Source organism: Lates calcarifer, linkage group LG5 (genome assembly GCF_001640805.2).
Source record: "Lates calcarifer isolate ASB-BC8 linkage group LG5, TLL_Latcal_v3, whole genome shotgun sequence".
NCBI lineage: Eukaryota > Metazoa > Chordata > Actinopteri > Centropomidae > Lates > Lates calcarifer.
In genome coordinates this window covers 10,722,551-10,746,421 of record NC_066837.1, presented here as the reverse complement: position 1 = coordinate 10,746,421, position 23,871 = coordinate 10,722,551, and the positions used below count along the sequence as shown (strand labels likewise).

General features: G+C 39.6%; 1 protein-coding gene across 1 annotated transcript in view; it reads right to left on the bottom strand.

Annotated features, from left to right (window-relative positions):
• LOC108887372 (teneurin-3-like) overlaps positions 1 to 23,871 on the bottom strand; it is a 270,632-nt gene that overhangs the window by 3,701 nt on the left and 243,060 nt on the right. The window contains 15 exon segments of the mRNA XM_051070563.1: positions 775 to 905; positions 1,699 to 1,823; positions 1,903 to 2,045; positions 2,183 to 2,293; positions 2,491 to 2,693; positions 3,491 to 3,672; positions 3,763 to 4,007; positions 5,193 to 5,537; positions 6,098 to 6,157; positions 6,365 to 6,562; positions 13,745 to 13,871; positions 14,763 to 14,932; positions 19,806 to 19,936; positions 21,241 to 21,345; positions 23,662 to 23,840. Of these exon segments, the coding sequence (XP_050926520.1) occupies positions 775 to 905; positions 1,699 to 1,823; positions 1,903 to 2,045; positions 2,183 to 2,293; positions 2,491 to 2,693; positions 3,491 to 3,672; positions 3,763 to 4,007; positions 5,193 to 5,537; positions 6,098 to 6,157; positions 6,365 to 6,562; positions 13,745 to 13,871; positions 14,763 to 14,932; positions 19,806 to 19,936; positions 21,241 to 21,345; positions 23,662 to 23,840 (2,455 nt within the window).

Here is a 23,871-nt window from a genome sequence, read left to right as displayed (position 1 = left end):
TCATTGTCACTAATCTTCTCCCAATTCATCTCTGAAGCTGCCACATCTATTTTTGTCTTTATTAGGAAGTGTTCACACTGGTGTCTTTATTTCACCGCATTTCAGCGCAGTCTCTCGCTCTTTATGTGAACGTGTGACTTCCTGATACCTGTCCACCAAACAAGGGAATAAATAGCTGCAATAAGTGAATGAGAAGAAGAAGAGAAGGAGCAGCGGAGGCAGCCTTAAGCTGAGAAAGGCATGAATGATTGGTTTCACTGGAAGGCTCTTTATTGTCCTCTCTCCTCATTTCCTCTCTCATTATTCTCACTACATTTCCTCTTTCCCCTCCATTTCCTGATTTTCTTTTTTCCACGAATGTTAGGCTGTCTCTCGATTTCCTCGCCTCCATGCCGTCGTTTCCTCATGTCAAACACTAATTTCCTTCCCAGTTTTCAGTTTGCGTCTTGATTCTCTGAATGTCTTTTGGTCTGTGAATTTCTTCTCAATTTCATCTTTTTCCTCTTTACTATACTTTGATTTTGCAAGTATGAAATAATTTTTAGTTTCTCTTTTCCATTTCTATTCATGCATGACAGTAAGCGAAGACCAATAAATCAACTTTCAGCTGTTGTTGATGGATTTACATAACTGATTGGGGTGTGGTCAGAAGCAGCAGCATGTTCAGCTCCATGTGGCAGCCGTTCAGTTACGTTGACTGGGATTACTGCTTAAGTCATCCTTTATTCATTCAACCTATCTATCTAAAGAGTGCTTACTGATAGAGATACTTACAGGCAGATCATCCCACAGCTGGCTCTTTTTCATCTCCAGCGATGGCTGTGTCAGGTCAAATTTAGGAATAGGGAATCCTGGGATTGCGTTATGGAGATGGAAGCCAAATGTGACCAACCAGATATTGACATCTACGTAGAAAGAAAAAGAGAAACATAATGGAAGTTAGGGAGTGAGTTTGAGCATACTGCATGTAATTTTGAAGACATGCACTTATTAGAGGTGCCAGGAGAACATACTGCAATAATAAAAAATGTGGCTTTGTGTACTTCTTATGCCTTCTTATAATTATTACAGAACAAATCACTATTGTTCCTTTAATAAATGCCTCACATTGCTGTACCTCATTACTATAAAAAATAATGTTGCAGTTCATCAAATCTATATGATCCAACTCAAATTCTTGGTCATTTAAAATCTCTATTAAGTTTATTTTCCACCTGGCAGATGGAAAATCAAACTTTTTGGCACCTGTTTCACCATAACTAGATTCAGCTTTCAGATAATGTTGGGCAATGAAGCAAGAGTAATAAACTGTGCTGGAAAAAACTTTATTTCATTTTCATTAGAGTAACATGTGGCAGAACCTACATTCTTAATAGATCACAAAACCTTCTACTTCATTATTCAGACTGATGAAATACATAATACAATATAAAAATGTGCTTAATGTTGCACTAAATAAAATTAATTGATGACATATACTGTATGTATAGTTATTCAGCTTAAACAAGCTTTTGGTTCAAACAATGACCCAAATTACTTTTATTGTATTTGTGTAAAGTAAAAGTCTGAAATATAGTGAAGAGAATAGGACCCAGAATAGAACCTTGAGGGACACCCACACTCAACAAACACTGAAAACTCCTGCTTAGGCTTCTTCTGATGCATCACCTAGACCCCAAAAGTATGTTTTCTTGTTACCTGTGACGTATTCTTTGACCTGATGAATCTTGCTGATTGGGTTGTTTCCTCTGAACATGTAGAGGTTGAAGGGCTGGGGGTCTTTACCAACACGTGTCCATGTGCTGATGTCAGGAGTGGTCCACCTTCATGACAAACACACTCTGGTCAGATGTGACATCAGCAAAGTGGGAATGGCATCCTGTTATCACATATCATACCAACCTCCCAGCAGGGATATCATAGTCTCTGTCTCCAAAATGCAGCAGTCGTGTCAGAGGATCATACAGGCCTCCATGGAAACCAATAACCAGCACAAAGTCTGGGTTGGAATCAAAGTAAACCTCGCCATATGCCGTGTACTGCACCTACACACACAAACAGAGATTTATGATCTGATATGGAGACAAAAAACAATTTTGCTGATCGAATTTGAACATGGAACACACACTCAAGTGTTCTCTTGCTTTGCTCCACAGTGAAACACACACATTCACATACATACCTGTTTAAGCAGTAGTCCATTGTTGCTGAAAACAGCCAGTGGTGTCCCAGTGTTATCACATGCAATATAAAACTCCTCTCCACTGCTGATCTCCATGGCAAACACATGGCCCTATGCAACAATAATTATTAGAATGATACACATATTGAGTGTAATAATATGTCTCTGTCTCTAGCTGGAGATAGATTTAAGTTTGGAAAAGAAATCACATAATTTACCAACTTTCCTTATCTAATTTGACAATACAGCATGTTAGCATATGTCTATCACTATCACTATATTTAGAACAACTAATCCAATGTAGCTACCTGCAGGTCGTAATAAAAGGACGTAATCTCGGAGCTGGAGTGGTTATAGACATGGGTGATCCTAGTGGGGTAGTTCAGATCAGCATAGAAAAACTGCAGGTGTTGGCCCAGACTGTTTCTAGATGCCACACGCCGACCCAGACCATCATAACGGTACTGGATGGTCCAGCTGGCTGCTTTACTGTAGACACGAACTAGAAGACCTGATTTAATGATAAGAAGGAAGAACAAAGATGTGAATGATAAGACAAGTTAGATGTCAGTGCTATTATATATACAATCTGAAAAGTGCAAACTTTGGTGGTCCCCATGGATGGTATAAATTTCAGTGCAACTGTTACATTTTCCTGCAAGCAGAATCCCTTGATATATAATCAATATTGGTGTAATCACATAAAAAAAACGTTTATACAAGGTGCAATTGAGTCAATATCAGGTCAAGTTTTCATTGTCATTTTTCATGATTCATTTCTTTGGAATCACTGTGATCACAGGGATGAAGGAAATCAAGTCTATTGTGTCAAGTTCAATTTTGGTGAACTCAGACCCAAGTTTGCACTGTTGACCAATAGCAAGCCAGCTTGACAGTGCTGACATTGGAGGGAGCACAGAGCCAGTTAGTGCAAAATGGAGGAACCTATTACAGCTTGTTGTACCATCCATTCTTATTAAACCCTCATCCATTAGAATCTAAACTGCTCCACAAAAGAACACTTTTGATAGAGGAGTTGATGGTACAATGTATCATTGTTCTCCTAATAGTGATCAATAATAACTGACAGTTATTGAGCTAGCTACCTCAGAGAGCTGTTGTGGTGGTGATTGTGACTGACCAGTTCAGAGCTGGCAGTAGTTCATCAACCAGCCCTGCTAGTAGTCACTACATCGCCAAACTTCTAACACAGCCTTCAGAAGGAGGCAGTGATGAACTTTGTTGTCCCACTTTCTGGTGTGACTGAGCCTTAACACCAAATACTGAGTATAAAATACACATTTTCACCTTTAGAGTTGTATTCAAATATCTCAGCCCCTCTCTGTCTGAGGAAACCGTCTTCATCCAGCCTGTACTGAACATCTCCCAGACGAGTGATTCTGTCCCTCAGATCGTAGCGCAGAGGCGTTAACCGACCACTGTTCCCAGGGTTCAGTAAATGAAGGTTCCCATTTAGATCATAGTTATACCTGGAAGGCCAGAAAATAATATTATTAGCATTTAGCATCACCTAATGATGGTGTTTTTTTGATTTTTTAAAATCAGTTAAATGTTTCTACCTCCACATCATCTTCTCATTGAGGGAGACTGTCTGCAGCTGTCCATCAACGTCATACTCATAACCATATTTGGTTGTGTTGGCAAATGGTCCAATCTTGATCTCACGTTTGGTGACGCGGCCCATGTTGTCGTACTGGATGGTGATCCAGTACATAAGAGACCTGAAGATCTCATACTGGATCTCTTTGATACGACCGTGCTGGTCGAAGTGTTTGGTGTAGGTCATCACTGCTGTGGAGATGATCTGAGACAGATCCAAGACAAGTTCAGAAAACTGACAAAGCCCTGCTGATCAGACTTCAACAGAACGACTGGAGACTATACATGATTGTTTTTTTTTTCCTGACTGGTAGACACAAACACCTTGACAACCGACTCTATTTGAGAAATTCAGTCGAACAGCTCTGGACCTGCGTTTATCAAGCATCTCAGAATCACTCTGAGAGTTTAAACTTTGACTAAAAACAGTTATTTGAGAAGCTCTCTACACTCACTCTCAGTCAGGAGTAGAAGTTCTTATTTGTGGTAGACAAGAGTTTATCAGTAGCCTACTGATGCAGTGGCAGTATGCTGAGGGAGGTTACTGCTGTTACTTTGTTAAGTGCAATAAAATAAAGTTTTCAATTTCACTTTTCTTGCTTATTGTTAAGAATTGCACAGATGTCACTTGGTTTCACCTAACTGCTTTTTATTTTTCTTATATTTTCTCATGTTTCAGTATTTGCATTCCAAAACAAAAACTAATTTGTACATTTGATTTATTGAGATCTTTAACATATTTTGTTTGCAGAGTAAACGATCTGAATTAAAATGATAAGTTCATTGCTATTTTCACATTTATAATTTACATAACACAACAGTGTCTAATATATCATTCTGTCATATAATGTAGAAAATGTTTTGATATGACATTTAGACATATCTTCTACCCCATTGAGTAAGCAGCTGTGACTGTGTCTGTTTGGGGCACAAGGAGTGCAAAACAGTAAATTCATGCAGGTTTTCACTGGTATGCCACTATGTTTCCACTGCACAGCAATCAGGACGTAGAAAACATGCACACAATTCACAAATGTGCGCACACGCACACGCACACACACACACACACCACACACACACACACACACACACCTAAACCACCCCAGTACCCCACAAATTGAACTCTAATGTAATGTGCCCATATGCCATACTTATATGCTGCTATTTGTTTATTGTTTCTTCTTCTTCTTTTTTTTAAAATGAATTCTTGTTTATTTGCTCATTGGATGGCAACTTAAGTACTGCTCTTTGTGACTTTTTATTTCTTTTAATATTGTTTTAAACTCAGGGAGTCCGTGATGTCTGATCCACATCAAGGTGCATGAGGTACTTTTTCGTACTAATCCATCATTGGGGGACAATTTAAATAATGCAGCCAGTCCTGTCTTACCTGATTGATATCATAATAGATGACTCCAAACTTCCCAAACTGCTCCACCTTCCCAGATATGTCATCAAACTGATAGAGGTCGATTGGTAGTGGCGTCTCATTGATCACAGCCTGCATGCTGGTAACCCTGAAGCTGTTGTCGTAGGTGTAGTCAAAGCGTGCATTCACCATCCCGTCCTCACTAAAGCGGAATATTTGCCGGTCGACCAGAGGGCCGATCTGGCGGTAGCGGATGGAGCAGATGAAGCCTTCGCTTTGCAGGTTGACGGTTTTAAGCACGCCAGCAGTCTCATCATAAGTGAAACTGACACGTGTTGAGTCATAGAGGATCTCAGCCAGCTTGTTCTGATGAGACAAAGAAAACAGTGCAGCACGTGTTTACTGTGATGGACTTTGTAGAATACCAGACTCTATTCATCCAGGATCAGCCACACATCAGTTAACTTCTATATCAAAGTCCCTGTTCACTCTCTGCTGCAGCTGCTTCATATCATGCTATACCGTGCCTCACCGCCACCCCTGTGTTCATTTGAGTCTTTCTTCATGATTCTCCATCTGCAGGCTGTAATGATGTCTCCCTGCTTTGGCTTTCAATTACACAATACAGAGCCCTGATACATCTGTTCTTTGAACTGTTAACAAATGAAGAACAAATTGAAAATCAATCTACTAGTCTTAATTTTATATAAATATTTAAATATGAGTGCTAATACAAAGAAAGGAGATTGGATGCAATTATGCTGTTACTAGTATAAAACATTGTCCTTATTAGTGATAAACTACATATGCAGCCAACTTGAAATTAAACACATTAACAAAATATGAACATAAAGTTAATTATAAAGGATGATATGTTTCCTTTATAACTAATTTATGTTAAATGAATAAAAACATACTTCAAATACCTGTCTGCGATATTTGTACAGTATATGGCGGCCAGTGCCCAGATGGGCAACTCTGAGGAGCTGGAGAGAGGGAGAAAGAGAGAGAGCAGTGGAGACGAGCAGTTTAGTTTTAAAGACTGATGTGGATGTAGAGTGATAAAGAGGACTGCAGTGACTGCTAAGAATATTACGGGTAAGACTTAAACATCAGGATAAAACTGTCTTTTCCAGTGTTTCTTATGTGGTGTGAAAGCTATTGTACAAAAAATATGAATTACACCCACAGACCTGTCCATCCTCAGAGTAGTCCACAGTGACAGAGGCATTGCTCTCTGGGGGGGTGTAGATGTTCCTGTAGTATCCTATGGATCTGATGGTCTGCATGGTGTGTCGTGCAACACTGGGCATGGTGACTGCTGACAGACGGTCCCCTGAGTCATAGTCAAAGATGTACTGGTGCTGACTGTGCAGTAGCAGGACCATGGACTGTTAGAGAGAGGGCAGAGGAAAGGAAAATATGTAACATGTCAGACATAAAAAGACCTCCATAATTTGGAAGAAGCACTATAATCAGAAGTAAGTTTGTCTCAGATAAGTTGATGAGTGGGTGTTTGTATTAAACATGCTCCTTTCACAAATAATAAAAGTGGTGTTTATGTAGTGAACCTTATGTTACATGTAATGACGCTGTGGGGCATGTTAAATCCACATCAATCCACATTGTAAATACATGAATGTATTGAGCTCAGCTGGCAGTACATCATTTAATCAGCTTTTATAAGATGAATATCTAATAAAAGATATTAGATCTGGCCCTTATGCAAAATCCAGCTCATGTGGCATTTTAAGTGGCCTTTTATTTGCAGCTCGAGGGGGGCATTACCACAGCTAACAGCTAACAGCAGCTATTTAGCTGAGGCATACGTGGTGTGTGTGCATGTGTAGGTTTATCTACATCCATGCACATCACCCCTATGCTGGCCTCCCCTCATGGTTTCCAGTGCATCAAAAACTCACTCTGGAAGATTTTACTGCTTGTTTTTTTCATGTGCTGCAGGACCAGCAGCTGCAATACTGCAGATGGTTAAAATAATGATTATTCTGATGTTTATTATTGTTTTTCAATGTGTTTTGTAATGACAGTCTGCACCTGCTGAGTATATTTTATGTTGGGCAATTTTCCAATGTAGGTAGAGACTGCAGTCAGACAGGGAGAGATAGGCATATCATGTACTGGTGTACAGAGGAAATGGAATTAGTTAAATATCTCTTTACAACACAAAGCAGTAATTGGGAGTTTGAAGGCAAATTACTCCAAAAACAAAAAAAAAACAAAACCTCTTTGGTGAACAGCCACCACGGTTAGCCACCGGGTCTAACTAGCTTACTACTACTTCCACTATCTTACCAGAAGTTCCACCTGTAATCACTTCCACAGTGATGCCCCTGAGAATAAGACGGATACCTGACTCTAACTCACTCAGCCTTGTGTCCTAGAATTATTTTCAATCTATGGCTAATGCAGTGAGCCCTTCATGCAGCAAAGTGGAAAGGAAGTGTGTGGAGTTTGGGGTGGTGGCAGAGCATGTAGCGCATCAGACCTTCATGCAGATCCTGGTTGGTGCACTGTTACAGACCTGCAAATAATGTTTGACTTTTTATTGTCTAACCACAATCTTTCCCTACTGATAACTTATTTACCTATTCAGTGTTCCCAGAATGTTCCAAAAATGTTATTGCTGGTGTACTGCACATCGCCTTGTAACGTCCCCTAAACGTTCCAGGATGGTCACAATGTGGAGTTCTTTAAGGGTAGGGGGATGTTATTTGGTGGACTTTCAGGGAAAATTCAGGACATTTTAGGAACATTTAGGGGACCGTTCCAGCTGGAGATTGTATTTTCCCTGAACGTCTCTGCTACCGTAGAGGCTGTTGCCTTGTAACATTGGTAGAATGTTATTATAGGAAGTTCCCTCTACCATCAAAACATATTTACACCATGATATTTTGGGGGGCATCTCTGCTTTATTGTTTATTAAAAAAAAAAAAAAAAACATATGGGGAACTTTGAGCTGCACTTTCATGACCATAGTTTTTGGACGTTTGACACATTTTGAGAACTTTTATGGTTACATAAGATCCCCTGAACGTCCTCTCTCACATGGAATGTTTAGTTTTCTAGTTGCAGAGCTGTTTTGAAAAAAGCAGTTGGTGAATTGACTATGGCCTGCACGTTTTCATTCAACATTCATGAAAAATAAAATTGCATAAGTGGAAAAGCAGCACAGGTCGCTTTCATACTGAAAATAACAATCATGTTTGTGGGGCATGCAACTATCTCACTTTTCATTTTTCTCAACTTGGACACCCTGCTACTCTTTTTGTGACATGGGTGTTTTTCATGCAATCTATTTCAGCAGCAACTCATCTTTGTCTGGGACACAAACATCCTGCTTTCCCAGTGTGTGTCTTGCCTCAGGCAGACAGTGAAGATCACCTGGCCCTCCAACCAAACAGGCCAGAGATGTGCGTTTTTGTATTTTATGCACATTTGCTTCAAACTCACTGAATAAAATTGGTTTCTGATTTCATGTATTCTTGTGCATTTGTGTTTCTGTTTCTCCTTTACACTCCATTACATTGGGTTTGTGTTGCCAAGAAGCAGATTGAGGCCAAGTTTAATTCTTGTAGATTGGATTCACAGATGAACTCTGCTTTTTGAAACACTGTTTCCCAAAGACAGCCTCCAGAAAGCATTTTCAGCAAGGAGAGACAGTGACAGATGGAGAGAGGAAGTGAATGAAAAACAGGTGCAAGTGAAGGTGAGAATGACACATGGAGTAAAACAGTATGGTTCATTTATTCACTGGGGGAATGACCTCTCTTTTCTTTTTTATCTCTTATTCACATCCCTTGTTTTTTCTCTTGTTGTGTGCCTTCCCCTCTTTCCTTTTTCATCTCTCTCTTTCACTTGTCTTTACTTCATTCCCTTCTTCCTCTGACACGTTCTCCTGTTTTATTCATTATTGACAAGAGTCTTACTTCCATTTTTTTCTAAACAGACAGAAAATACTATTTTTTTTCCTTTGCAATGCTTCCTGATAGTTTCCTCTGCTTGTTCTGTCTTTGTCTCCATGATGTGCCATTATTATTATTATTATTTCCATTATAAATAAATCATTTTAAGTCATTGTAATGTACTTTTTCTACATAATTGAAAATGTTCAACTATGACAACAAATCCCTCACTGAACTTTGGAAGAATTTAAGTAATCGGACTCACATCGATGTTCTGAAAGACACAAATGTCAGCAGTCAAGAAACATGAGATAAAACTAAGGGAGAAGAAACTTTAAGCATTTAAAGTTGGCTTTCCTCAGTATTAACAAAATACTTTAAGCAGCCAAAGCATAACTGAACCTATTTTGTCATACACAGTACATTGATCCCAACAATGAACTTCAATGCTTTGATATTACTTTAATATGATGTATTTTATCTTTTGCTACATGTATTGAGAGTACTATAACTATCTAATGTGTATAACCCTTACTTCCTTTCTATTTATTTCAGTCCTCTGACCCTGTTATATCTTTATTTCTCTGGCCTAGTTACTCCTGGCTATCTCTGCCTTACCATGCCACCTCAAAAACAAACAGTGCCTCAGAAGACACCATATCCATGGCACAGGTGTGTGAACTGCTGGATCAACAAAAGGACTTTTAGAAAACATTGTTAGATCAGCAGGAGAGAAACTTTCAAATTTAACTCCTTGCACTGAAATCTTTGTCGATTCTATTAACAAGAGGATGGATGAGCTATTAAAGGAACTCTGTGACCTCAAAGCCAAGTTTGGGAATTTGAATTTAAAATGCGCATATAAAACCAAATTCCTGAAAAGCTCAAATGTTTTCATCAGTAAGGACTTCCCGGAGTGTGTCTTTCAAAAGTAAAAGGAACTTCTACCAGCCATGAAAGTGTGGGGATGTTGCCCATCTGTGACAAGCTCAGTGTACACACACCGTTATGCTTCCTTACTAGACTCATTCCGTCTGAAAAGTCACTTCTGATGCGTTTGTGTTCCAGCCATCGATATACACATTTACATAGATAAACATTTTAGTGTATTTTAGTGCAAACGTTTAACTATGTTTGTCGAATCATTTCTCCTCCTGTTGCTTTCTGCAGGTATTTCTTCCTCTGGAGCTGTAGAGTCTGGATCTGTGACTGCCCATCCCGAGTATGGTTCTGCTCAAGGTTTCTACCTCTAAAAAGGAAGTTTTTCTTCTCCACTGTCACCAAGTGCTGCTCATGGTGGGAATTGTTGGGTCTCTGTAAATATTATAAAGTGTTCAGTCTAGACCTACTTTATGTGAAAAGTGACATGACTTGACTAATCAAGCCTGATCTTGGATCTGTTCTCTGCGTGTTTCCTTTTTTTCCTTATCATAGTATTGTTGACATCATAGATATATATATCATAGATTCTGTTTCTTTTGTGATCTGTTGTTAAATGTAATGGCTTGATTCTAATTTCTTCTGATTTCTTGTGGATATTTGGCTGTAAATCAATTCAGTAATGTGGGCAACTTTTTAAAATTCCAAAGCACCAGAGAGAGATATTTTTATTCTTGCCTTTAAACCTTTCTATTAAGACCAATAACACTTGCATGAATTTCAAATCTCAGATTTCTCCGAGACTTGGCTTAAAGATGATTTGGCAATATTCCCAAGTAGCGCGCATTTCATTATTGTTGGAGGGCATGACCTGGTGGTGGTGAACTGTCTCATTTACATAACAAATTCCAGTATACTGAAGAAGCAAACTTCAAATATAATGATACTGATTCACTTTTCTGTGAAATTCTTTCCTCTTCTGTCCTCAAAGATAACATTTACAAACCACCTGACCTGTAAACACTGATACCTCTGTCAGCAGCCTACCAACCCTGTGTTTTACAAAACATAAATAGAGAAAGAGAAGCATTCTTTCTACAAGTAGACTTTGACATTGATCTCCTGAAAAGTGAGACTAATTCACTCACAGCAGACTTTCTAAATGTGTTATGCTCCCACTTTGTTAACCCCTCAATCTCAAAACCAGCTAGAGTTACCTCTTTGCTGGCAACCCTTATTAATAACATTGCTGTCTTGATGGTAAAGCCAAAGAGTTAAGACCAGAGTATTCAATGATAAAAAGAACAGCTGTTTCCACACTCTGAGTGGGGAAATGTCATTGAATACCAGTCATTTATGGCTTCAATCACCTTTGCCATTTAATGAATATTTTCCCTGAGCTGACTAAAATATTGATGAATATAACAGACCCACGTTTACTAAATATCTCTGAAAATCAGCTGTCAAAAGGAACAAACCATTTAATAAGGACTGATAAAAAATATCAAACAAACAGGTTTAATGAAGTCTACAGTAATATTAAAACAATACTTAAGGTTATTAACTAACTCTTAAACAAGAAGAGGAACGTGAATTGGTGCTATATAAATAAAACTGACTTGACTTGACTCCTCTTCACAATTCAGTGATGAATATAAAACATATACAGATCCATTTGAAATTTCTTGTGCTTTTTAAAAAAGGTATTTCCTGACTATTGGTAGAACCCTTTCAAGCAGATCAGTCTTTTCTCAAGAGAGTTGATTGTATATCCAAACCAAACCAGGATAGAGTCATTCTACAGAAATGGCTGTAATTCGTCTGGTTGAGAAAATTCATAATGCTTTAAATAATAATAAAATGCTTTAAGTATATTTTTGGATTTATCAACAGCTTTCAAAACTGTGAATTATTACAGTCTAAATGATTTGGACACTGCATCTCCATCTACATACCTGTTTTTGCTGATGATACCTTTTTGTTACTATCAAATGTTTGTTACTGCTTCACTGTAGTTTAGTTTACTCTTACCTGATTGCAGTATTGTTTGGGCTTCTACTCATTGCACTGACCTCACTAATATAACTTCTTTGCAATGTCCTTATACAATATGATTTCTTTCTCTTTTTTTGTAGGTGGTGTAAATAAACAAAACTAAAGACTAAAGACTAAACTCTGGACTAGACTCTGGTTATTTCCTCCTCTCCATATATCTCTCATCACTCCTATTCCCTTGTTGTTTGTCTTCACCCATTGCTGTTACTTCTGTCTCCGTCTCTCTCTTTTCCTCTGTCTAACATACTTTAACTGAGCTACCATCAGCTACCAGACTAAGGTCTTGTTTCCACAGCAGTACCTTTGATTTTGCAGACTCTCTTAAATATCCCTCTCTGTCACTATTCTTCCATCCCACTCTATCATTCCAATTTCTCTTAAATGTTGGGTTCTGTTCAGTCTTCGCTGTCTTTTTGTTTTGTTAGGCCTCAGGGGAGTCTCCTCTCTTGCCCTCCTTAAAAGAAAATACTACTTATTGTGGGTTGTTTTTTTCAAGTCACTAATTTTTAAGTATCTCTTTCTCTCTCTCTTCCCCCAGTCACCTCTCCTTTCCTCATGTCTCCTCTTTTCTTTGGAGACAATGGCAGCTGTCTTTCGGAGTACATTGCTTTTTTAGAGAATTCTTACTGATCTACTTTATCTTATCCATAACACACCAAGTCAGTCATCCATTTTAAAATCATCTATTTTCGAGAGTCAATTGTGTCTCTCTCTCTACCCTTTTTCTCACTGGGAAAAGGCTTAACTCTGTAATGGATCCAGAAATGCTAGATGTAAATTAGCAAATGCTTCTTTGCTGTTCCACATTTTCATTACTATTCAATGCCACTGTAAAACACACAGAGAGCTTGGTTTGACTTTTAATCTGTGTCCACCACCTGCAGTGAAAGCTGTTCCTGCCAAATTAGCATCCAAGCTACAGAAACTACGACGTGACCAGTCAGATGTTCTAACCACCATCTCAGTTCTCTTGGATGGGAAAAGAAAGGACTGAAAATGTGAGATATCCATTTTCAGGTCTTTCTTTTAAACATTTCTCTCCTTTCCCACTCCTGATTCCTCTGTAAGAGACTCAGAAGCGTTGTTTCATTCTTTTTCAACTACCATACATTATTTCTCCTCCTCTCCTCTCTCATTCTCTCCTCTTCTCTCCTCTCCTCTCCTGTCCTCTGCTCTTCTCTTCTCTCCTGTTCTGTCCTCTGCTCTCTCCCCCTCCAGGGGAAGTAAGCCAACTGTTTGTAAGTACAGTCTTTGTGGTTACTTGTTTTTATTGCTAACTTTATGACATTACATTTTACACAAGGGAAAAGGCTTCAATTAGTGTTGTTTACTTTGTTTGACCAGAATTTATGGCAAACACAGTAACCTTGCTTTGTGTGTGGAAAAAAGAGAGAACAAACTACGTCTGTGTGTGTGTGTGTGTGTGTGTTTTAGTTTTAGTATGTCATTTATCTTTTTTTTTATCAAGTCTCTGCAGACTTGAACAGCATCTGTATTACAGTACTTCCTTGAGAGGGAGTGTGTGTTTTTGTGAGTGTGTGAGCATGTGTGCACGGTATTTGGTTCTCCTTGAGGTTTACTGTGCATAGACACTTGTGAGTGCAATAGTGTGTGCATTACTTTTATGTAACACTGAAGACTTTTTTGTCCTGTTCTGTCCTTCATGGATTATACAGAATACTGAAAAGTGATACTGTGTATTGCAGTGTAGAGTACCTTGTCCAGGTAAGTGTAGCTCCACGTCTTTCCATCAGCAAATACTCGGGAAATGATCCTTCCCTGACTGTCGTACTCCCATCTCTCTGTAGTCGGACCCCTCTGGAGACCTGTCACCTGCCCCGTACTGGACACACACACATACTTGGAAATTACAGTGCCACCAGCAACACTGGGTTTCAGTGTATTACTGCTACAGCCCTGTTCTTTCTAAAATGTTAAGGTAGTCCCAGAGGCTATTTTGTACATGTATACAAATATAAGTCACATGTTCATTTTTGACAATATCAACAAAAGCTAAAAATTTCTAAGCTTTGTAAAAGTTTTTTTCATGGCAGTACTGTTGCATTGGACTGGCAGTAGACTGTACCTAATGAAGCGAGTGTATCTCCAGTTTCCCAAATGCCAACATCTCATGAACCTGTTCTCAAACACCTTCTCTACTGATGCAGAAGAAGTGGGCTACTGTTGTAGCTTATTGAAATGCAGTGTGACAATTCTCGCCGGAGTTCCCACCAGAACTTCCTGGTGTCAGAGCTCTACAGAGCCCCTGATGAGGCACTGTGCCAACAGGCTGATCAATTTATTTGGCTCTACAAATAACCATAGTGACCACTGTAGTATAATGTGATTGAAAATGTTCTGGCTCAGAGTCTACTTGTGCTTGTGTATTTATTGAGGTTTAGCTACTTTAGCCTACTGTACTGTTCAGAATGTTGGTGCTGGACAAATCTTTCCTTCCCTCAATTCATAACAAATTTAGTACAGCTTTAGGTGTGGTGGACAAGTGTCTCCATGTGCAATGTAATATGCAAAACCAAGTGCTGTTAGATTTCCAAAGTCAAGCATACAGTGGAAATACTGAGCTTTTCACACAGTAAAAGTGCCTCAGTGCCCCAATTCCAGTGGCCTACAAAATCTTAAACCTCTGTATTCTTCCTTTAGTTGAGTAAAAAAGGTGGTGGTGGTGGGTGGGGGTATCCTAAAATAATAACTACCCTGGTACAGAAGGGCTTACCTGGAGTATGTCAAGTTAACTGACAGTAGCTTGCTGCTGGGAACCCAGAGTGTGGGGTGGCCCTGGGTGTCATAGATGATCTTCAGCAGGAACTTCCTGTGGTCATCATAAATCTTTTCTGTTCGCAGCGTACGATCATAATCCACAGACAGCAAATTCCTACCATTCACCTGGAGCCACACACACACACACACACACACACACACACACACACACAAAAACAATGAACAGAAAAGTTTTTTTAGGATATAAATCTTTTATCAGCTGAAACATTAAATGATTACACTCTACTCCTTTCAATGTCTGATCATAAAGTCTGATAAAGTCAACTACATGCTACAGTGTTGATGGCACCTCACAATGTGGAAGCATTAGATAGATCAAACAACAGTTCTACTCTTAGATCCAGAGCGGTAGCAGAGGCAAAATTGTGAAGTTTGTCCTGAAGGTAGCATGAGGGGATAGGTTATGAGATCATTATAACCAAAGGCTCGTCTTCCTGGAAACACGGATATATACTGTGCCATCCATGGCCATCTGCCTCTTATGTTAGGAGACATTTTGTACACACTTTGCCCTGAGTGTGGCAGTAGAAGAAAACTCATGGGGTGTCCAGAATGGAAAGAGCTGATCCCCTGGGGAGCATGAATATATTCAGTTCATGACAATATGCCCATTAGAGTTTTACATTATTTGTGTACATGTGGAAATTAGTGCTGGAGCGCAGGTCATGAAGTTACCAGACACCAAAGGAATCATCCAGCAAATGTCACGGCTATTTTCACATAAAAATCCAAAATGTTTGAGTGAACAATGATATACATACTTCGATATTAAGACAGAGGGTGATAGAGGATGGTCATGGTATCCATATGGTCTAAAGTCTTTACCTTTTTTTCTGTTCTTTTGGAATATAGATCCACAAAAATGATAAGAATGCTTCATGATGAAGGATTAGCGACCTGGCTAATTTAACAACCAACAAATAGCCCAGGTGTTAAAGTCTTGTTGGCTGTTCAACATCAGTGCCTCAGCCAGTGAATTACAGCAAATGCCTGATCCAAGGCTCATAAAACACTGTAGCATCACAGAGCCAGCTACTCGCTCTTTATCGCTTTCTAAATGATATGCTGTTTGTTCAAACTCTAATTTATGAAGACAGGCAGCCTTTGTAAATTGGAGCCAGGTCTGATGCTAAACTCACCTTATGGATCCTTGAAGCAAGGAGAAATACCACAAATTAGCCGATCAATTTTACAGACGTGTTTCATTAAAGAGAGAGTGTCTTGTTGGAAAATATTCAAGGGTCAAAAGTCATTTTTCTCATCTTTTTATTCAGTCACTCATTCATTTGTAAATTAGCACCAGTTGAATGCAGTGAAGTGAGTAAAGGGGAGCAGAGTGGGAGGACATTGTAATGATGGCTAGTAGCCAGCTGGATGAAAACCAAGAGCATTGGGATAACACCAAGACATGCAGAACGTGAGCCACCTCATATAAGAGGAAACAAATCATTTTTGATTGACATAGCCTGTCTTAGTCAAGTGGGTCCAAACAAACTGTGACTTTATATATGTTTATCTACTTGCCCAGTATAGAGATGCACTACTGGAAAATTGGAGTGTATATACAACCTCAGGTGTGGTCACAAACTCAGTCCTCAGCAATTGTCAACGCATTCTGGCCTTTCCTCACTGCTGTCTGTTGCTAACAAGAGGATGCTGATATCCTCTCTGTGTCCTTGTAGCCAATATGTAAGGATGCTCAGCCCCTGAACTATCTGTTTGACAGGCTGTATCCTCTTATAGCAACACCTGCCCTTCACCTAGTTCCTCTTTATCCCATATCACACACTTTATATAGGCTTATGTTCTTTATACCAATGCATTAGTTTCTGGCCCATTTGCAGGTTCATATACTGCGCTTCCATCTTTGTGAGAAGCAATTTAAGTAACAGACCTTCAGATTTAGGACATTTTTGAAAAATTAGGTCACCCTGGCCAGTTTTCATGGACATCTGTTCATAGTGAAGGTTGGATCTGGAAACAAGGTGCAACGAGATGTTTATGTGTATGGGGAGACAGTGAATTGACAGATTATTCACATAATTACAAATCAGCATTTTTGCTTTGGTTTGATAAACATGTGCCTGTTTGGTATTATGGACGAAGTCTGGGCAACCAAAACGTAGAATTGACCAAGAACATCCTTGCGCAGTTGATAAACAAATACATCTAGAAATGACAAATCCCATCACCAACTTTCCTACATTATCAATTTATAATCTCTACAAACATTGCCAGTATTTAAATTCAGTGTATCTTTTCATTATTTCATCCAATAAGCTCCTGAAACATGCAATTTCCCATTATCTGACATTTAACACCATGTAAAAGTAGTAGGAGTATCAGACTTGACTTGTAGGTAATTATAATGGGGCCCAACCATCCAGGTGCAATTCAGACCTGGATCTTCACTGACCCAAGGCAATTGAGACCAATCAACCAAGAGCCAACCAATAAGAGCCATCTGCTAAATCTGCTACTGTGCTACTATGCTGCCTTAGTGTTTCAGCTGTTCTTCATGTCACCTGGTTTTCTGTTCATGACACCAAAATATGTCCTACTTTTTGCCTACCTTTGTTTGGTATTACTTCCCTGTATTGATTGCTTGCCTGTTAACGTCCTCTGCCTTGTTTTTTGACCATTTAAACACATTTTGAACATCACCTGCCCTGAGTTTGAGTCATCTCATGCAATTTGAACATTGTTTTGATAACATTAAAAAATGACACCACTCTGTGACCTACATCCCACCCACACCGAGGGGGACAAAATGACAGGAATCACACCACTCATTGTCAATGTATGGCAAGAAAGTGCTGGACTCATATGTTATGGCCAGTTGGGGCCACTGTGTGCACCGTACATTTGTGTGCTTTTTGTGTCTATGTGTCTATACAGCCCCCTGTGACCCTGTGGGTATATATGATGGATAGATGATCTAATAAGAATGTTTTCACATATTTTGATAAGAATATGTTATCATATGATTTATGCATTTGAATACAATTGAATTAAAAGCAATTATTAAAACCCTTTAGTAAATGGTAACACACTGTAGTTGCAATCACAAGTAATTCAGTCTATCTAATCTAGTAATCAACTATGTGTTCTCCAGTGGATGCCCATAACTTCATGCTGGTATTTAAACAGGTAATTAGTGACAAAATGATGTGCCATATGAAACTGGAGGTAAAGAAAGCAACAGCTGAGCCTCATCTAAATGGCTTGGAGCTCAGGTTATTTGTGTAATCACCAGTAACAACTTCTCAGTGAGAACCACACAAACGAAATTTTAATGTGTATCATATTTCCAGAAAATACTGCTGCACCGGCTGCACTCTCCACTAACTACATTTTCTTGGCTTCCCGTCCGTCCATCCGAGGAGGAGGGGGAGACGGGACTGGTCTCCTAATTTCCAGCAAATGGAAATTCACTCAACTGTTGCCTCCAAACATATACTTCTCTTTCAAGCACCATGCTGTTATGGTTTGGTTCTAGTAAAAGTCTCTGTGGTCGTCATTTACCATCCACCAGGACAAGTGGGTGAATTTGTGGATGAGCTAGACACATTGTTGTCTTTCAATCACAAACATGGATGTCTTAGATGTTATGAAAATGAAAGCTCTGCAGACTTCCTGTCCCTAACACACAACTAAAATGGGTTTGCAGCCCACAAAGCTGGTAAAGAACTTGACTTCATCCTCACCCGAACCTGTGCCACAGTCACGCCTGCTGCACATCTCTGACCATTATTTAATCTGCTTCACTGTAAATTCCTCAGAACTGCCATCCATCCCACCACCTCTGGTTTCATTCCACTGCAACCTCTGCAATTTATCCCCTACACACTTTTCCTCAGTTACCCCCTCTTAGCACACTCTCCTCACGAGCAGTCAGTGATGCCACAGAGTCTCTCTGCTCTACACAAACTCCTATCTAGATAGTGTGTGTTCTCTATCCACCGAACATGCTTGATCTAACCTGGCTGACCGACACCATCCGAGAGCTATGCACCAACCTGAGAGAAAATGGAATCGAATTAGTGATCGCACTGATCTCAAGAGAGACCACCCAACTCTTGGCACAGGCCATGGTTATCCGTTGCCTCAACTACTGCATCACCCCTCTGGCAGGCTTCCCTTCACAGGCAGTGAAGCTGTTGCCAGTGTTCCAAAATGCAGCAGTGCGTGTGGTCTTTGATCAGCCTAAAAAGTCACATGTCACCCCACTACTCACTGACCTCCCCTGGCTACCCATTGCATGCAACCATCTACTTACACTCGTCAACTTAAACTCAATCATACAAGCTTATGCCTCTTCTCAGCCACCATGTTCCTCCAAATATTGTTATCTGGCATTGCCATCCCTGCACACTAGGCATTCACAGTCCAGACTGTTCTCCTTTGTGGTTCCCTGGTAGGAGGAACGAGCCACCAAATGCTATCACAGCAGGAGCAGCATTTCTATCTTCAATAATCTCTTGAAGACTCATCTCTTCTGAGAGCACCTCCTAACACCTCTGACACCGTAAAATGCTGGAATAGCACTTAATATGCACTTGTGGTTCACCTCTTTAGTTCATCTCCTTGCACTTCGCCTTATAGATTTAACACTTTAGTATTTACTTAAATGTCTCCTACAGCCCTAAAGCTTTAGCATTGTCGCTCACTTATAAGTTGCTTTGGATGAAAGTGTTTGCTAAAAGAGTAAATGTGATGTAAGTGTAATGAATTAATCTGTAAGTCCAAAAAACAGTAAGAAAAGGAACTTGGAAGGACTGAAAGTGTTACCATCAATTCTACAATGAATACATGACTGATCAAACTGGACCCGATCCACTGGACCACACGGACTGAGCCAAATCATATCTTCAATTAAAGAACATGCATGTCAATCTAACTCTATTTCCTCCTTTAGTTAAGAAATAACGCCAGTGTTTTTAGGTCACCAGTTAGTCATGAGGTGTTGTTGTCTCACCCTGAGCTTTCTTCCAAAGACGATGACTTTTCCTCGTGTCTGTTCTTTCCTGAACCTCCACTCCACCAGGTTTTGTCCGTTCTCTCCTGGCAGCGTCATGTTGCGTCGGGCTACAGTTGGGTTAGCAGCACCTAGAGATTGATATGAAAAAGATGTGAATACCAACACAATTGTATTGTGAGAAAATGTAAACCAGAGTATGCCAATATATATGCTGTTCATAACCATGACATCTGCTGTGTGTGGAAATGTAAAAGTGGAACCAGCTGAGCGCTTAGTTCAATACCTCTGAGTCAGTCTCTGTAACTGAACTTTTGCATTTTTCAGGCTGGTTCCAACTTCACTGCAATATCCTGGATGCCTTGCACACTACCTGTGGCACTGCACATTAAAGGAAGCTCATCCTAATCATAACAGTACTGCATCATTACTGAGCTCCATCAACTCTTTTATAACTCTTTTATAAGATGTGCAGTGAGTGATGTAAGTGGGCAGGTATTGTAGCGTCAGGACCTGAGCACACACAAGCTGTGTTTGGTACATATAGGTGCAGTAAACTGCAGAAGGACTGGGTGAGGCAGAACAGATGTGCTAATCGCTGAGGTCAGCTTCTCCAGAACTGGCTCATGTTTCAAATTATCACATCACATTGCAGAATGTGATACAGCAGTGTTTGCACTATACTGCATTTCAAGAATGTGCTAAAAAAACTGCAAAAAAGAGCGGGAAATGGGGTTGTGATGGACATACCACATAACAGGCAGATAATCAAGTTATATGGTTCTGAGGTGTCTGTTCTCTGTGCAAACTCTAAGGCCACCAAAATACCAACAACTTGTTTTGCACTGCTTCAGGTGAATGAACCTCAGTTCACTGTGCATTCTGTACTGTGCACCAATGCCACATACAAGGTCAGGAAAATGCCAATGCTTCTCACACTGGTCAACACAATGAGACTTCAGGCTTCTGTCTCTCCTGCTTTCTCTCTCTTGCTTGATTGCTCTCATACACCAAAATATGTCTGCTAATGCATACACATTCTGTATAGTCAGCAAGCCTGGTAATTCAAAGCAAAAATCTTCCTGTTAACCCTGATTATCTTTCCAAAATGTACAGTATCTTCATGTAGTAATGTATGCAATGTAGCTGTGAAGAACCGATGGAACATGAACTCCTTCAGATGTAACAGTCTGAGCAGTAGCTGCAGCAACCACTGACAACCATTCACATAGAAATCTGGCATGTAGGGTACTGAGCAATTTATAGTATGCATTCACCATGTAAACAGCCTGCACCCAATGCTTTACACATACTGCACAGTCTGAATTAGGATAAAATCATTTAACAATAACAAATTCTTTCAGATTTTAACTAATGTAACAGAGTCATCAAACCTCACATTATACATTTGGGAAATGTGCTCAAAACTACATACCTGCCAATATATGGGGCTCTGTCTGGTAGTGTGTGTCCATCCCATTGGCATAAATGACCCTTAGTGAATGGTCATTTCCCACCTGGTAGCTGTTACGAAGCTGGTCTATATGAGAGACAGATAGAGGCAATTATCATTAATGAACTGTAACAAATTTTCCCAGTTGTTTTCAATATGGCAAATTCTAGGGCATTTATTTTAAAACACTGTGATAATACTTAAACAAACTGAGCATAAAGGACAGAAAAAGAGAGACAAAGAGAGGAGAACAAGAAAGTGCAAGAGAGGGAAGGACATAAAGGGATATACAGTTTGTAAGGTGAGAAAACAGTACAATTAATTTCCGTGGGCAGTGTTTGAACCTGCTAATGGAGCACAGAGCAGGTATTAACATCCCCCAGCCTCTTTTAATGAGATTCCCCTTGACCTCTTGCTGGACTAATGGCTGTGTAAGTGTGTGTATGTGTATGTGTGTGTGTGTGTGTGTGTGTGTGTGAGTGTGAGAGGCTTTCTAGGCTATAGACATTTTGCTTCCGCCTTCCCTCTGATATACCATCAGGTAAGTGATTCCTCTTTGACCGATTATCTTTTTTAACAACTAATCAAAGTACATTAAACAGAATAAAAAATCTACACATTTGGAGCCACAGTTAATTAACTATTTAACACTATGATAAGAGCAGTATAGTCTCTTTTTGTTACACATTTTATTTCTGCTTTACAGGGATTATATTTGGCAGTTAGTCTTATGTTTATACTCCAATTCATTTATCTTAAATTGAGAGCAACAACAAAAGCTTTTCTTTTTTTTCATATGTTGTGGTTTAATATTATGGGGTAGATCTGCTGGGTGGAGCTGATCCTTCACTACCACCCACCATGACTTTCTAAGCATAAAAGAAAGCTTGGCACAGTATGTTCTGAAGGAGGACAGATAGCACACACAGCTAGTTAGAGCCAGCCCATGATAATGTATTGGCATGAACATTTACTGTATTTGTCCTTATGAGTCATCACTGCTAAGACCTGCAATACCAACACGTTCCCCTGTTTTCACAAAGCAGCATTAGTTTACCATGTCTGAGATGTACCTACACATAATTGTGGGTACAATGTGCACACTGGCACACTACGCAGTTTAGATGATAGTGAGGAGTCGAAACAATAAATAATGTACATGAATTGATGGAGAGGAGTGCTACACTTGTCATGGCTTTGAATAACTTATTACATTCCGATCAATACGGTGCTGCTGTGAGGGAGAATCTATTCTGTTTTCCTTCACACTCTGGACCCATGTAGCCTGCTCTGAAACAAATCACTGCTGGCCACTTGAGGCCTTGCTTCAACTGGCTCATTAGTTCAGCTTTAACAAGGACATCATGTGCTAAATGATTAGTTTAGGGCCGAATGTCTGACATAAAGGATGCTGAGGATGGTGAAGGCAGCTTTTTTTTCTTTTGCATTTCCTCTCAGAGCAATCCAAAGCTCACTCTCTCATCTCAGATCTTTTCTCTTAGAAGATTAAAAATAGAAACAGAAAGCAACTTTAAAGGCAACAAAAGTTACAAAAGTAACAAAAGCTTCTGGTGTGATTTACTCTGACACAAACCACAGGAAAAACCAGTCGAATGAAAGGAAGTGCTCTTCAAAGTAAAAGTGAAGAGAGCTACATATGGCTTTTACTGTGAAATAGTCACAGGATGTTTTCCATAATTTCTCAAGAACACATTAAAGAGGAAAGAAAAATCTACAGTTAACTACAGTTGAACACAATGATAGGGTGTTGTGTCTCCTTTTATTTCACTGTATCTTTGTCAGTTAGTTAATGTTTTTGATCCAGTTCAGTTTCAACTATTATTTCGCAAAAGTTTTTAAATGTTGATACGTGATGTTGTTTAGCACTGAGAAAAAAAACAGCAGCTTTGCTGACAGAGAGCCTGTAATACCCTCAAATGTTAGAAAACACCACAGTTAGAAAAAATGGCAAACCAGAAATACATTCAAATGCACACCGTACAGTTTTAATTCCATGATCAGCTGTGCTGTTGAATGAAGCAAAGAATGAGACCATCAATCAATTCTGTGTTTTATACTGTGTGTCTGTGCTCCTGGCTTTTTTGTGATTCAAAATGAAATATTACAGATTGGAATTCACTTAAATATATTATCATGCAGTACTGCTAAGAGTAGGTCAGTACATACAATGGGTTCATGGTGCATTCACCTGAACCAGAAGAACATACTCTGGAAAGCAATCTAAATAATCATTCACAGTTTGGCTTAGTCAGAGAAATAGGGATTTAATGATTTTGGGGTGTTTGGGTTGAGTAACTGCCAGGACAACAACACACACACTGTTGAAAACTTTCTTCCTTTCTCTGTCACACACACATACACACATTTGTGTAAGTGCCTTACCCTGCACTAGGGTGTAGAAGGAGTCTATTGATGACAGGTTGGTTGTTATAGAAACGTCCTCATCCCTCCCTGATGTCTCAATGTCCACAGCAACAGCCCCCGATGACATGTCGCCATGGAGATTGGTCACCACACCGGTGGGGAAGGTCACATTAGTCAGACGACCCTCACTGTCATAGCTTGAAGGACAGCGAGGATGCAGGGAGGAAT